The 14,450-nt window shown below is 41.9% G+C and overlaps 2 protein-coding genes across 2 annotated transcripts in view; one reads left to right on the forward strand and one right to left on the reverse strand.

Moving 5' to 3' along the window:
• Positions 1 to 10,757: 10,757 nt before the first annotated feature.
• Positions 10,758 to 12,485, reverse strand: SERP1 (stress-associated endoplasmic reticulum protein 1). Its single transcript, XM_006895568.1, has 3 exons — positions 12,399 to 12,485; positions 12,138 to 12,213; positions 10,758 to 10,998 (listed from the first exon to the last, which is right to left on the reverse strand). The coding sequence occupies exons 1-3, from the start codon at positions 12,480 to 12,482 to the stop codon at positions 10,958 to 10,960; spliced, it is 201 nt and encodes a 66-aa protein (XP_006895630.1). The 5' UTR covers positions 12,483 to 12,485; the 3' UTR covers positions 10,758 to 10,957.
• Positions 12,486 to 13,201: 716 nt separating this feature from the next.
• Positions 13,202 to 14,450, forward strand: part of EIF2A (eukaryotic translation initiation factor 2A, 65kDa) — a 35,674-nt gene continuing 34,425 nt past the window's right edge. The window contains exon 1 of the mRNA XM_006895577.1: positions 13,202 to 13,229. Within this exon, the coding sequence (XP_006895639.1) occupies positions 13,202 to 13,229 (28 nt within the window). The remainder of the gene's footprint in view (positions 13,230 to 14,450) is intronic.

Here is a 14,450-nt window from a genome sequence, read left to right on the forward strand (position 1 = left end):
TCACAGTGTTCAGCTTCACAGCAATCACCAGTTACTTCTGTATGGCAGGTGGACACACCAGGGCTATACGACCTAGAAGAATGTGTGAACAAAAACAATGAAAAACAGGCCTGAGGGCCGTGGATTAAAAGTCACTCACCTTTATTATAAAGGGATACATGATAGGGTAGTTTTGTCATGACAGGAGTCCAGAATGAAGGCTGCACAGTGGAGTGGACTTGGGGGGAGGGATTTCATAGCAATGAAAGAATTTTTCTTCTACTTTTAAAGGAGAAGAGCGAATCGGGGTGAGGGGGTGGGCAGGGAGAAAAGTGCAACAATGAGTGACTGGAAACCCTAAGTCTCTGTAAACTTTCATTAAAATTAATAAAAAATTATTGATTTATATGAAAATCACCTGGAGAAATCTGCAGAAATGCCCATTCAGTGGCTTTCTAAGAGGCTGTCAGGTTTCTGCTGGTCCTCTGGGACCCCATTGTAAGTAGCCTTAAACTGAGCTTGTCAGCTTTCGCTGTATTGTGTACTCCAGCACATCCCTGAATTTTAACTCACGGTTTAGCAAAACAGAAGGTACTGTACTCTACAAAGCAGAAATTACTTGTAGCTTTCCAGACGGCTTTCATTCCTACTGGCGCCTTCCATTTCCATGTGTCGTCATGGGCCACTGAGTCAGAACCAACTGATTGGTGACCTTCCAGTGGGCTGTCAGGGGCTGTAAATCAGGAGGAAACTGTCCATCTTTCTCCTGTGGAGCAGCTGGTGGATTCAAACAGCCTCCCTTTGGGTTGGCAGTGCAACTCCTTACCGCTTGGCTACCAGAGCTCCCTTAATCCATGGACTTCCCGTGTAATTAACAGGTTGTCCACATGGAATCAAGGTTGGAGCAAGAGTAAAACATGCTAAGATTCTCTATTTGTTCTTTCAGCTCGGTCCTTATCAGAAATGATAACTTGCTTGGTTCCAAATCATGTGCATAGAATTTGCAGCTGTGCATTTATTGGTGCCCCATAGACCAGCAGAAAACAAATTTGCTGGGCCTTCACTGTTTACTCTGGTTCCACAATGCCCTCCCGGGACCAGAAGATAAGCACTCTGTAAGCCAGGTGCTCTGTGCATCTGCTTGGATAGCATTTTCTCCCAAGAAAGACTCCCTGGGGAGCATCCTTTGCTGTGTGTGTGTGTGTATAGATCTGGTTTGGAAACTGGCACTTTCTCAAAGCTCTGTAGCTTGTTATGCAACGTTCTATGACCTTGCTGGAATCCCTTTGTGAAGGGAACAAGCCTATCCCTTCCTGGAACCTGGGGCTGGTAGGGGTGCATGGAGTTATGCTGGGTCTGCATGAGTCTGTCTTGGTGCAGGGGCCACTGGGTGACATCCTTGGAGTACCTCCCACCCTGTAGAGGCGTTCATAGCAGCTCTTTGCTGACCATGGCTGACAGCTCGCAGCACCTGCTCTGAACAACAAGCTGGCTACTTGACCCTTGTAACAGGACTGACTGGTGTGGTGAGGTGTCAGTTTTCTTTGACAAAGTACTTTTAGTGGTTTTTTTTCCAACACTTGTTATGAATAGTTCTCAAATAGGACTGAAAAACAAATACCACTGTTTATAGATTTCCAAATACCCAGGCTGTCCTGGGTGAGTTGATTTCAAGGGTAGAAAACGTGAATTTTGGTCCTGACCATTAGCCAGAGGTCACCAGAAATGGCTAGAGTGAGTATTTGTAGCAGGGTTAGGAAACTTACAAGACATATGTACTACCTTCAAAGATTTTTGTGATATTTTAGGGTATTTGTTTGACTTCTTTCCCACATGGTGTTGAGTCACCACCATGTATAAAAATACCACACTAGCCTTGGGGTAAAACAGAGGAAGGACGAGTAAAAAAGAAAGAAGAAAGTCTTTTTAAACCAGGTTGCTCCTTGGAGGCAAGGGTTTTGAAGCTCCGTTTCGCCTATTTTGGGTTTTTTGCCAGGAAGACCAGTCCTTGGAGAAGGATGTTATGTTTGGCAGGGTAGAGGGTCAATGCAGGAAAGGAAGACCTTGGAAGAGATGGATTGACACAGTGACTGTGGCAGTGGGGTCAAGTATGACACAGGATAGGGCAAGGTTCAGATAAATTGTTCATAGGGGTGTTGTGATAGTGAACTCACCAGCACATACCAACATACCATTGTGTTTCTGCAGGAGAAAATAGCCTATCTATCTCCTATGAAGTTGCTGGTGGATTAAATCCCTTTACCAAGGTCAGCAGTGCACCAGACCAGACCACCAGAGGTCCAAAGGTGATATATAAGCAATGTTAATTAACTGGGCCACTATCATCATGCTAAAAGTCACAAGTGACGCAATGTAACACATTACATGTGGCGAATAGAGGAAGAGGCAACAAGAACAACAGTGTTGTTGCTATGTGCTGTCAAGTCACCTGTGATTCAGCAATCATATGCAATAGCTCTGAACCATACCCTATCCCGAGCCAGTGTCACTATCTCTGACACACCTACTCCCATTACCCGTTACTGTTCAATCCATCTCATCCAAGGTCTTCCTCTCCTGTGCTGTCCCTCCACCTTTCCAAGCGTGATGTCCTTCTCCAAAGACTAGTTCCTCCTTGCAACATGCCTAAAGTATGTCAGACGGAGCTTAAAAATCCTTGCCTCCAAGAGGCAGCCAGGTTTCACCCTCTCCAGGATGAACCTGTTTGATCTCCTAGCAGTCTATGGTATATTCAATACTCCAGCATCATAACTCAAAGGCATTAATTCTTCTTCTATCATCTTTAGTCAATATTCAGCTTTCATTTTTTTTAAAATTTTTTTATTATTATTAATTTTAATTAAAGTGTACAGAGACTGAGGATTTCCATTCTGAAATGAATTTGTTGCACTTTTCTCCCTGCCCATTCCTCCCTCCCCCCAATTCGCTCTTCTCTTTGAAAAGTAAAAGGAAAATTCTTTCATTGTTATACAATCCCTCCCCATAAGTCCACCCCACCATGCAGCCAATGCCCAGCTTTCTGATGCATAACAAGTAATTGCAAAGACTATGATCTGGGCCAGCACACCTTAGGCTCTAGACTGACCTCATCCTTGCTCTTCAGCACTTTTGAGAGGACTCTGACAGCAGATTTTCCTAATGCTATTTGTCTTTTGATTTTCTGACTGCTGGTGCAAAGAGCACTGATTGTGGAACTAAGTAAGCTCAAATTGTTCATTTAATCTCAAGCTCTTCTCCATCTATCATGGTGCTGCTAATTGGCTCAGAAGTGAGAAGCTTTGTTTTCTTGCTGTTGAACTTCCATCCATACTGAAGACTGCAGTCCTTGATCTTCTGCAGCAAACAATTCAGGTCCTCCTCAGTTTCAGCAAGCAGGGTTGTGTCATCTGCATAACACAGGTTGTTGGTGAATCTTTCTCCAATCCTGATGCCACACTCCTCCTCATAAAGACCACCTCCAGAATGATGTGTTCTGCATACAGATTAAAAAGGTATGGAGACAGGATGCATGTCTGATGCACTTCTTTCCTGATCTTGAACCATGCAGTGTTTCTTTGCTTTGCTCTGATGGTTGCTTCCTGGTCTAAGTGTAGGTTTCACATGAGCAGTCAAGCTTTCAGTGATTCCCATTCTTCTCACTGTTAGCCACAATTTGTTATGATCCACACAGACAAATGTCTTTGCATAGTCAACAGAACACAAATAAACATTCCTCTGGTACTCTGCTTTCTGCCAAGATACATTTGACATTGGTGATAATGTCTCTAGTGCCAGGTCTCTTCTAAACCCAGCTTGCATTTCTGGAAGTACTCTATGTATTGCTGCAGTCATTTCTGGATAATCTTCAGCATGATTTTGCTTGCGTGTGCAATTCTATACCAGAATTATTGTGAAGCATGTACTCTTGATTTGTATGTATTTCTCCTAAATTTTATTTTGTTGTCGTTGAGAATATACACAGCAACAAAAAGTTTCTACATATAGTCACACTGATTACTTTCAGGTGTGCAACCATTTTTATCCTTCTTTTCGGAGTTATTCCTCCTTCCCTAACAGAAAATCACTAACTGCAAAGATTCCTATCCAACTTTTAAAGTTCCTGACGTAGTTGTTGTTGTGTACCGTAGACTCAGAGCTGGCAGGTTTTCAGAAGCAGTTAATTGCACGGAAGGAGAGTGCCCGTCCTTCTGATGGCCTTGTAGATGTGGCCTTGAACTGCGTGCCTTTGGGATTGCAGCACAGCGTCTTGACACTAGCCCACCAGAGCTCCCGTAATATAGAAATAGAGCTTAAAAGAACACAGAGCTCAAGAAATGCCTGTTTTCTTCACAGTTGTTATTATGTACTATTGAGTCAGAACTCACTCTTAGCAGAGCCACCAGGAGGCTCTCAGAGGCTGTAAATCAAACAGTAGATTGCCCATCTTTCTTCCAAGGAGCGGTTGGTGCTTCGCACACGTCTTTGAGTTGGCAGCGCAACTCCTTATTACTAAGCCACCACATTATTTGGTTTTAATATTATTTCAGGGGATATTTTTTGTTTAAGGCTTAAAGATTATCTCAGAGTAGCTCCCTGGAGTTCATGAGAATTTGAAATTATGGTCAACATCTTTTATGACCTTTTACAGAATCTTCCATCAAAACATTTAGTAAAGGTAGCCAGGCACCATCAAGTTTCTTCAGTCTCATGGCAAAGGAAGCAATGGTTCCTGGATCTCTCTGAAGGGTCACTTAGACTGAGAGGCAAAAGGACAAATTATAATTCCATCCCTACCACTGACTATATGATTTTCTAACTTTTTGTTTTACCTCATTTTCTCCATCTACAAAATGAAGTATACTATGACTCTAAACCAAGTGTCCCTGAGTTGATTCTAACTCACAGGGAGGTTATAGGACAGAGTAGAACTACTCCATAGGATTTTCAAGGCTGCCACGGGTTTGTTATTTATTCCTCATGGTTTTTTACTTTCACCACATGACTGGACGGGACGGTGAACAGGGTGTGTATAAACAGATTATTATGGAATTAGTTTTTCCCACCCTATCAAGTTTAAATTCAGCAAGTTTGGCAGCAACTGTGGGAATTTCACTACCAACAAGTAAGAGGAAGCAGTGTACAGTGAACGTTCTTCAGAGCCAGAAATAACTAGTCAGACCAAGATCTACAGAAGGGTAACAGCAGCTTCAGCAGAGGACCAGAGACTGATGTGAGACAGAGCTGATTTGGGACTCTCTGTCCCATGAAGCCAGCAGCATGGGCCTTCACCCACACTTGCTGAAGCATTGAAAGAAGATGCCATAACTGGCAAGACACTGAGAACTTTGTAACTAAAGGAGGCTGCAGGTCAAAAGGCCTGTGAGCCTTCTTGAACAGCTGCCTGGACTAATGTGTTTCCTGTTACCAACCCCTAATTTCACACGTTAACTTTGTTAATAAACTCTGTAACTGGGAGTATAGTTCTAGGATATATGTGGCCAATGGAGTTCAGTGTATAGTATAATGCACTAAGTGCCTTCTAGAAGAGTAGTAGATAATCCTGGTGTAAATTAAATAAAAATTACCTTACCGTTTGGTGCAATATATTTTGTTTGCTCCTGGTTGGAGGGACACACAAAATACTGAGTGATCTTATCTTGGGTGACCAAACAGTGAGGGAACTTGGAGGGGACTGTTAACATAAATGTGGGAATAAAACTTTCAATCTTTATTTGTACTCAGAATCCTATATTATTTTTATTTTTATTAAAAAGGTTAATTTTTAAAATTATCAGCTTTGATAGTGATGGTTTTCTTGGCAACAGTAATTATTAATCCTCTTCAAATGCAGTAATGGTATTTATTATAATAAACTTTTTCTTCCTGTCACACCCAGGAAACTCAGTATTACAAGCCCAAGTGGTAAGAATACTTCTAAAAATAATTTTAAATTAACTCGTGTTGAGCCTTTTACTGACATTGGAAGTAAGCCTGTGAATGACCTGTTCTTTTCAAATTATTTCATTGAAGTTACGTAGACTTTGAGGCTGGAAAAATGTAATCCCTAGCTGGCTTTCCACTTAATGCATAACCTTAAATCATCTGGTTGCATAATTAACATAGTTTCTTTAAGTTGATATTTTCTTATTTTTTATCCCCCCAAAGACTATATATGCCAAAGCTGGGTGACTAATCTGCAGCCCTCAGGCTTGGTTTTGGTCAAACATTCCTCTAGGTTGTATAGCACTTGTCTGTCCATTTTCTGTACAGAGGTTAACTTGTGGTTGCTGTGATGCTGAACACTGTGACACCAATGTGCCAAATAAGATAATGGTTACCCATGGTGGACCGTGTTTGGTGGCGCTCCCTGATTAAAACAAGCTTGGAAGTAGGAGTGACATCTACTTCCAAAATAGCTTGCCTCCAGCAACCCTATGAACTTGGAGAAACGGTGAAAGTTTTAAGTGTTCAGGCCTTTCGTTCATAGGGTCTCTATGGGTCGCCTACAACTCGAAGGCACTTAACAACAGTGATAGGATTTCCTATCAGTACCATTGGTGCTGGAATTAGAAGTCAGGTTCAGGAGCACAGGGACTTTGTTTACTAGTTTTGTGCTGTGGATGTGAATGAGGAGTTACCCATTGTGGAGGAGAGGTCAGAAGCAGCTATATCCATGCCACCCCCACTCTTGTTACAGCCACATATTTCACATCCTTCTCTTTTCTGTTGCTACAGGTAAACTGAATAGCCATTTGCAAGCTTTTAAAATTCCAGGCATTATGCAAGGAAACATTATTAGACTAGTTTACTGGGCAGTCCCATGAAACCAAGACCCGAAATTTTCAAACCAAGGAACCAAACCCAGTGAGTTATTTGGTTACCCATAGCCCAGCAGATACTTTTTATTTCATTGATGTGGAGATGCCAACAGCTAATTTGCCATGTAAGTTAATTTTTTAAAAAAGCATTCATAAAGACAAATTCCTTTATCTCAATTAGCAGGTGTGTGTGTGTGTGGGGGGGGTATAGAATCAAAGAACTTCTCTAAAAGCAGAAGATCCCATGAAAACAGAAATGTTCTTTGTGGAAGTTTTACAATCATTCCCCACGATTTCTACCACTACGCTACCTCCAGTTGCTATCTCTTCCCACTTGTGGCAATCCATGTGTCAGAACTGTTTTCAGAAGATTACCAGACCTTTCTGTCTAGGGGTTTCTGGGTGCAATTAAATTTCCAATGTTTTCATTAGCAGCCAAATCCTTTCCGTCACTTGGGGACTCCTTTTTTTACTTCTTTTTCAATGCAGAATGTAAATTCTTCGCCCCCCCCATAAATTTTATTTTATTGCTGAGGATATTTACACAAATCAACAGTTTTGCATGTACAATTTAGTGATATTGATTACATTTCTCAAATTGCACAGCCTTTATCTTCTGAGTTGTTCTTCCATTGGGGACACAGTTCAAAAAGCATTTATCTTAATTATGTTCACATTTTATCTGTATTTTCCATACCTGGCACGTACTACTTAATATTCATTTAATGTTGGTTTCTGTTCTTGAAATTGAAGCAGTTGGACGAGATTGTCTTGTTTCAGCTGTTACTTCTAAAGCTGCTATTTCCCCTTCTGCAGTGCATTCTCAAAGAGTTCTGGTAGTATAGGTGCAACTTACTAGGCTGCTAACCAAAGGTCTGATGTTCAAATCCAGCTGCTCCATGGGAGAAAGATGGACAGTTGCCTCCTGTTAAGATTTATAGCCTCAGAAATCGTGTGGAAGGTGACAGTGAATCAACCAACTCAGTAGCTGTGGGGTTGGTTTATTAGCCTAAAGTGTAGCTGTTTCCCTGTCTAGTACTCACTCCCAATCAGGTCATCTTTAATCCAACTGGAAGATAAAACAGTACAAGTAGTATACCAAGGTTCAGAGCAGTGTTTTTCACCATCGCAAGAACACGGAAACAGCCCAATGTCCAACCACAAACAAATGGATTGAGAAATTATGATATATTCACACAATGGAATACTATGCAGCATGCAGCAGCAATAACTTTGTAAATTATTACCTAACATGGGAGAGACTGGAGAGCATTATGCTGAATGAACTTAGTCCCATAAGGATAAATACTGTATAAGACCATTATTGTAGAATGAGTATAATGAACCAGGAGGGATGGGAGAGGCTGGAAGCAGAGGGATGTGGATGTGCAGGGGGAAGAGGAGATTAATCACTAGGTTGTACAATTTGATGGGTCAGGGGTAAGGAAAATTCAAAGAATTTGTTCAAATTTGTATTAGAATTTTGTAAATAAACTAGTGGGGAAAAACCCACAACAAAAAAACAGTACAAGTAGTGCTGGCACAGAGAGGGAGGCATATACCTAGAAACTATTCTTTGAGGAAGTGTTGGTTGCTGCTGAAGCCAGGTCTTCCCTCTTGCAAGTGGTTTGCTTCTCTAACATTCAATAAAAATACTAACTAAAAAGGTAGATAGAAGCAAACCAGACTTCAGCACAGTTCTTAGTAATATTAACAAATGTCCTACACATTATAGGTGCTATAGCAGAATATTCCGTTGAGCCTCCTACTGACCCAAGAATCATGCAGCTCTACACAGTAGCCCGTTGAACCTACACAACTCCAGCCATCTCCGTGAGAAGATCCTGCACAGCTGAGCACACAGATTTTTTTAAATGTACTTCAGTCATTACAATTTATTTGGTTACAATGATTTTATTTTAGAAGTCCAATCAATTATTTTGATCATTATACACAACCCAACAGATACAATAAAATCATTAACTCCCTGAAAAATGTTACAGCTAAATCAGAGGAATAATGTTGACAACTCCAATATTTAATACTGTGCTCAACATGAGATGCAAAATTCAACTATGGATAGGAGATCCAAGAAGTGTGATTTTTTTTTTCCCCCCTTGAACTAAATTTAGATAATGAGATGATGGTAAATTCTATGCGGAAGTAGTAATAATTTGTAGTGTATTTTTTTGTTACAAACTTTACATCTGTATCTATGGATACTGTTTCTTTTAATTCAAGAATATACTACCAGACATTTTAAATATTTTCTACTAACTATAAAAATAGAGTCAGATAAGAACGGTGTAAAATAATTTCTTTTAGAAAAATAAAATATTCAGGGAACTTTATTTTTAAAGGTCAAATCAGACACAGCTTTCATTTATCCAAACATGCATAATTCATCCTTATTAAAAAATGTGCTCAACTGGTAAATTACACGAAATATAGAGGAAATGAAATGTAACATATGTAAAGACTGCCATCTACAGCAATTAACCAGTTAAAATTCATAAAGTCGTTGCATATATTAAAAAAAAAATCCAACATTTTAAAGCCAATTTTATATAGTAAATCAAGGGACATTCTAATATGGAATGATTTAACCCAAAGCAAAAATTAAGGCACCTGCTATGAATTTAATTTAGGGCTATAATTTTAAAAGTTTTAATAATGAATTAGAATCAGTTAACCAAGAAAACTGTTTCAGGGAGGAAACAAGTACAAGGGTTGATTTACTGGTAAGAATGGTAGGTAAAATGCAATTGACGACCTGCTGGCCCAAAGTCTGCTGAGTCCTTTCCTATTCTTTCATTATGAGCAGCTCAGTCAATTCTTAAAATACCCACCCCTCGCCCTTACTCGCCCCTATTCAGGGTCATCAGCTCTCTAGGAGGTTCATACTGTATAACACTAGGTAACAAATTTCCTTTCTGTCCCTCTTAAAGCAGTTTCTTTTTGAGATATACTGAGGCAATCAGCAAAACACAGCAGCAGCTTTCTTTCCAATTCATTATCACACCTCTTGGAACTTTTCTTTTACCAAGTTACGCCTAAATACTTGCAATTCTTCCATTATCACTTGAAACCAAAAACCTTACACCACTCTTTACCCTATCATTAAAATCTAATCATAACCTTTAAAATCACACAGCAAAGGGAAGACTAAAGACTGATTCTTACAAGGAAGTTCATTCAATTCTAAATGTTGTTCTAGTCTGATTATCTAGACATTATAATCATAAATATAGAAAAAGCATTTCCAAACTAAAGCGTAACTTTTAATTTTGTAGATATGCCTTTTTGGTATTAAAAGTGCTATTAACATGCTAAGATGTCTTATGGCACGATGGATTCAATAGCATGTCATGATGAGGCATTATTTGTAGTAGTATTTTTCCCTAAGATTTTCTCTAGCATAGTAAACCCTTTTAATACATTATAATTCTAGAGAAACCAGCGATTACATAAATCTTCCCTGACTTTGCTCCACCATAGAAGTTTTAGTGAATCTGAAATGACAAAATACTCAACTGAACTGGGGGTTTTTAAATGTTCATGCACAATCCAAGGTAGTGTAATAGAAATATTATTACAGATGTGGCTATAAGCATCTCCCCTTATATTAGGCTTCTAGAAGCCTTTCAAAATTTTTAGGTGCTATATGTTGTGGTAAAATTAGGCTGTGTAGCTGTTAGCACTACACAGTTATAAGCACTATTACAGGACAGTTACAGGACCCTACAAAGAAGTGTGCTTTAAAGAGATAGTAGAAATAAAGTGCCTATCTATAAAAAAACCAGATTCCAAATTTTAAATTAAACTAATTGCATTTACACATGAGGGCTAACAAAAATCTAGACCTTGTCTACATAAATTTACCTAATTATCCACACTGCATACAATTTTAACCACCGTAGCTTGTCATTGAATTTTATTGCTTTATTCATGTGGTGCTTTTGCAAGGCACTGTGTGGCATGGACTAGAAACCTTGGAATGACTTGTGAAGAAACCTTGGAATGACACATGAAGGATGATATGAGAAGTCATTCTGGGCAGGATGCTTTACTTAATTGTTTTTAACCAGGGTATCAAACATCAGGAATGAGTTCAAGTTAAAATTCACAGGAGAATGGATACGTCTTAAGGTTCAGTCACTTCACATGCCCATCCTGATACTTTGAATAATCTGGAAAATCGCTGTAAAGAAAAAGATCAAACATTAAAACATGATGCTTTAAATAAAATAAGTCTAAAGATGCACAAGTCTTAAGGGAGTTCAAGAACGCTGTGTAACTTTACTATAAGAAGAAGGGGTGGAGGCAGTGAAGATAAGTTTACTTTAACAAAACAATAAAAATGCCTGTAAATTATTCTTTAAAAAATCTCTACTCTGAATGTTCAAGAAGATTACAAACAGCTAACCGTTTCAGAAAGGAGGGGGAAATCACCAAAGAAATCAGGTTTTTCCAGTACAAAATTATTCTGGTCTTTTTTTAAGAGATGGCCCACAATATATAAAAAGCTTCCTTATTGTCACGTTGCTGAAATTCAATAATCTTTAGGTTATATAAAATGCTTGGGTCTCAGCCATCTATCAGAAAGCCTTCCAAATTAGCTACCTCGCAGAAAAAGTAAAGTGATATATTAAACACCAAAATACGTAAACCTGAAAACACCTACTCCAACATGAACAGGCTACAATTACAACTATAAATGAAATGAGGAAAGACAATCTGTAACTCATCTGAGAAGGCTACTTCATTCTGTGACAGCTGGCTGTCCTAATTCTTCCTACCATATGTCAAACTCTTAAAGCTCTAAAACATGCTTACCTCACACATTAAATTACAAATCAGCTACGGTTTCCTTACTGTGAGCTCCCCCTACACCAGCTCTACTTAATACCCACTTCTGATGGATGAATTTAACATAAATCAGAATCTAAACTCTAACAACTGTATCTACATAACGTTCACCCATATGCACTTTCACTTCATAAACAAACTTCTTGGCAAGCACACTGATAAAATTCCAAACAGGCTAAATTCTCATTTTGTGTGTTTTAGGGTGGTTTTCTGTCTTTCCCATATTTAGTTTTGGTCTTAAATTCCTTCCAACGGGTCCATTACCAGTCCTTTCTGATCTCCTGCAAGTCAAGCTGGGAGACGTTTCTGGAGCACCATTCTGTGCGCGTTAAGTGGGACAAATAAAATTGGTGTAAAAGCAGTAAGAGTTCCGGCAGGTGGGCTGGGAACCTGGCGGGTTAAGACTCGCGACTGAGAGGTCACCACGTCATCCCAAACCCCGCCATCGACCCACCCGCAAAACACACTTACCAGAGCCGCAGACGACAAAGATGAAAAGAGCCAACAGCCAGGGTCCGACAGAAGCCTTTTCTTCGGGAGCATTTCTCTGCAAATATGGAAAAGGCAGTTTTTCGGGACGCCGAGCAAGCCCTCGGCCGCGAGCTCTTGCAGCCTGCCCCGGGGTCCCGGGGTCCCGGGGTCCCGGGGTCCCAGGCTCCAGCGCCTCCCTGCACCTTCCCAGCTCCCGCACCCACACCCGGGCCCCCACCGCCCATCGCCCCGGGACCTCACCGAGGTCTTGGCTACGTTGCCGCGCTGGGTGATGTTCTTGCTGTGCTTCTCATTGGCCATCCGGATCCGCTGCTTGGCGACCATCTTCGCGGCGCTACCAACTGCCCCCCGGCACTCCTCGGCCTGGCTCGCTCGCCTTCCCGTAGGCAGCCGCGCGGCTTCGCTCGTGGAGAGGGTGTCTCCGCCTCCGAAGTGAGGAGGCTTCCCAGGCGGGACGCGAGCTCCAACCTCTGAGCCTGGGCGCGGCGCGCTTTACGGGGCTGAGTACTAAGCAGGGCGCCGGCCGCCGACGGACGGACAACGCCGGACCGGCCCGGCCGAGCGAGATGAACGCGAGGAGAGGAGCGAAGAGGCCGCCGGGCCGTGCTCGCACTGCCACTGCTGCTACTGCCGCCGCCGGGAGCGTGGACTGAAAGAGGAAGGAAGAGCAACGCAATAACCGGACGGTGCAGCACCGCCGCCCCGAAGTGCTCAGGTTAGCCTGCCAACGTCAGCAGTGGGCGGGCTCCGGGCCGCGGAAGTGCAGGCATTGCCCGTGGCGGAGCAAAAAGGAGGCGGGAGGAGGTGGCTACGCACCGCTCGTTCATGCGCCCGCGACCTATATAACGTACCGCCGGCGCTGCGCCTGCGCAGACAGACACCTGCGCCCAGACCGGAAGTAAACGTGCCCCTGGGGCAAGTAATACCGGAAGTACCTACTCTACCGGAAGTTCTCCTCTCCACGCCTGAGTAGACGTGTAGGGCCAAGGTTCGGCCTGTGCACACTTTGACCTGCGCGCGTAAGTTTCTCTTTCCGGAGCAAGATGGCTCCGTCCACGCCGCTCCTGGCTGGTGAGTTTTGGGCAAGCAAAGCGTTCTTTTTTATTCTCAGCAATTTCTTTTTGGTGGCTTTCGCAGCAATTTCTTTTTTGAGCTTTGGCAAAGTTCGCTTCGCTGTTTCTGTGCGTTGCCGTAGGGCCCGAGGGCTTTTTTGGGTTTCACGCTGTAGGAAGTGAGCCTCCGCTCCCCAGCTCCTACTGTCTGGACGCGTTCATCGGCTTTTCCTCTCTTTCCCATCTTGTACAGGAATAGGAGACAGGTAGAACAGACAGTGCTGATCGGCTATGTGATCTCCTGGATTAGTAATACGGGTGTTACGTTTGTCCTTATCTCTTGATAGTTCCGGTTGTCAGTGTGAAATGATCCTGACTTTGTACCCACTTTGAATGCAGTCGAACTTTAAGTAGTGCCTGTTAGGTTAGGTTAGGTAGTGGACTTAAAGAAGAAATCAGAGAGAACGAGAGAAAGCTTAATGCAGCTTTATTAAAGGGGGGTGGGGGTGGAAGGGGAGCTCCCGGGTGAGTTCCTCATCCTAGAGAGGCAGAATGGGAAGTCACACTGAGAACTTACTGGGAAGGATTTTTATCAACAGAGTCTTTAGGGAGGGACATTCCACTCTGATTTACGAGCCACCTGCTAGCTTAGCCAGGCAGGCAAGGTCATTTGCCTTCTTATCTGAAGCAGGCAAAGCTATCAACATTTGAGTTCTGAATTCTTCATTCTTCTCTTTGGCCTCTTTGCCCAGACTAACACCTTAGACTCTTTTTAGTGATAAAACAGGGCGACGTATCTTTCTTTGGGCTACTTCCTGCTGATCAGGGGCGACGATCTGGGGGTTCAGAGCCTGGAGTGAGTCAGTCTGGGATTAGTGGCCAGGGGAGAATTAACGTGGTCATCTTCTTGATCCTGTGAAGTAAAAACTTAAAGAGACATGGAGTGATTAATAACAGTATGCTTATGATTACTATTGGTCTCAGAGAAGGAAAATTTAAGTTAGAGATGAGTTTTTGAGTTAATTTGGGAGAAGGCTGTGATTGAATTCTGTATAGAGTCTTATTACATCAAAAGTGTTGTCCTGGTTTAGCTACAGTGCGCTTGTTTATGCTGGCATTGTGTATACAGTTTTCATGTTTCACTGCAGAGGCTGTTAGATGCAAGTGGGCTTAGTGTTCTTATTTGGGCTTTGGTTTTCAGAAGGGAATGTGTTCTTGAGTGGTGGAACACTCAGTTTGG

This window comes from Elephantulus edwardii, unplaced genomic scaffold (assembly GCF_000299155.1).
Source record: "Elephantulus edwardii isolate Elephantulus edwardi_28Jun2011 unplaced genomic scaffold, EleEdw1.0 scaffold00169, whole genome shotgun sequence".
In the NCBI taxonomy this organism is placed as follows: domain Eukaryota; kingdom Metazoa; phylum Chordata; class Mammalia; order Macroscelidea; family Macroscelididae; genus Elephantulus; species Elephantulus edwardii.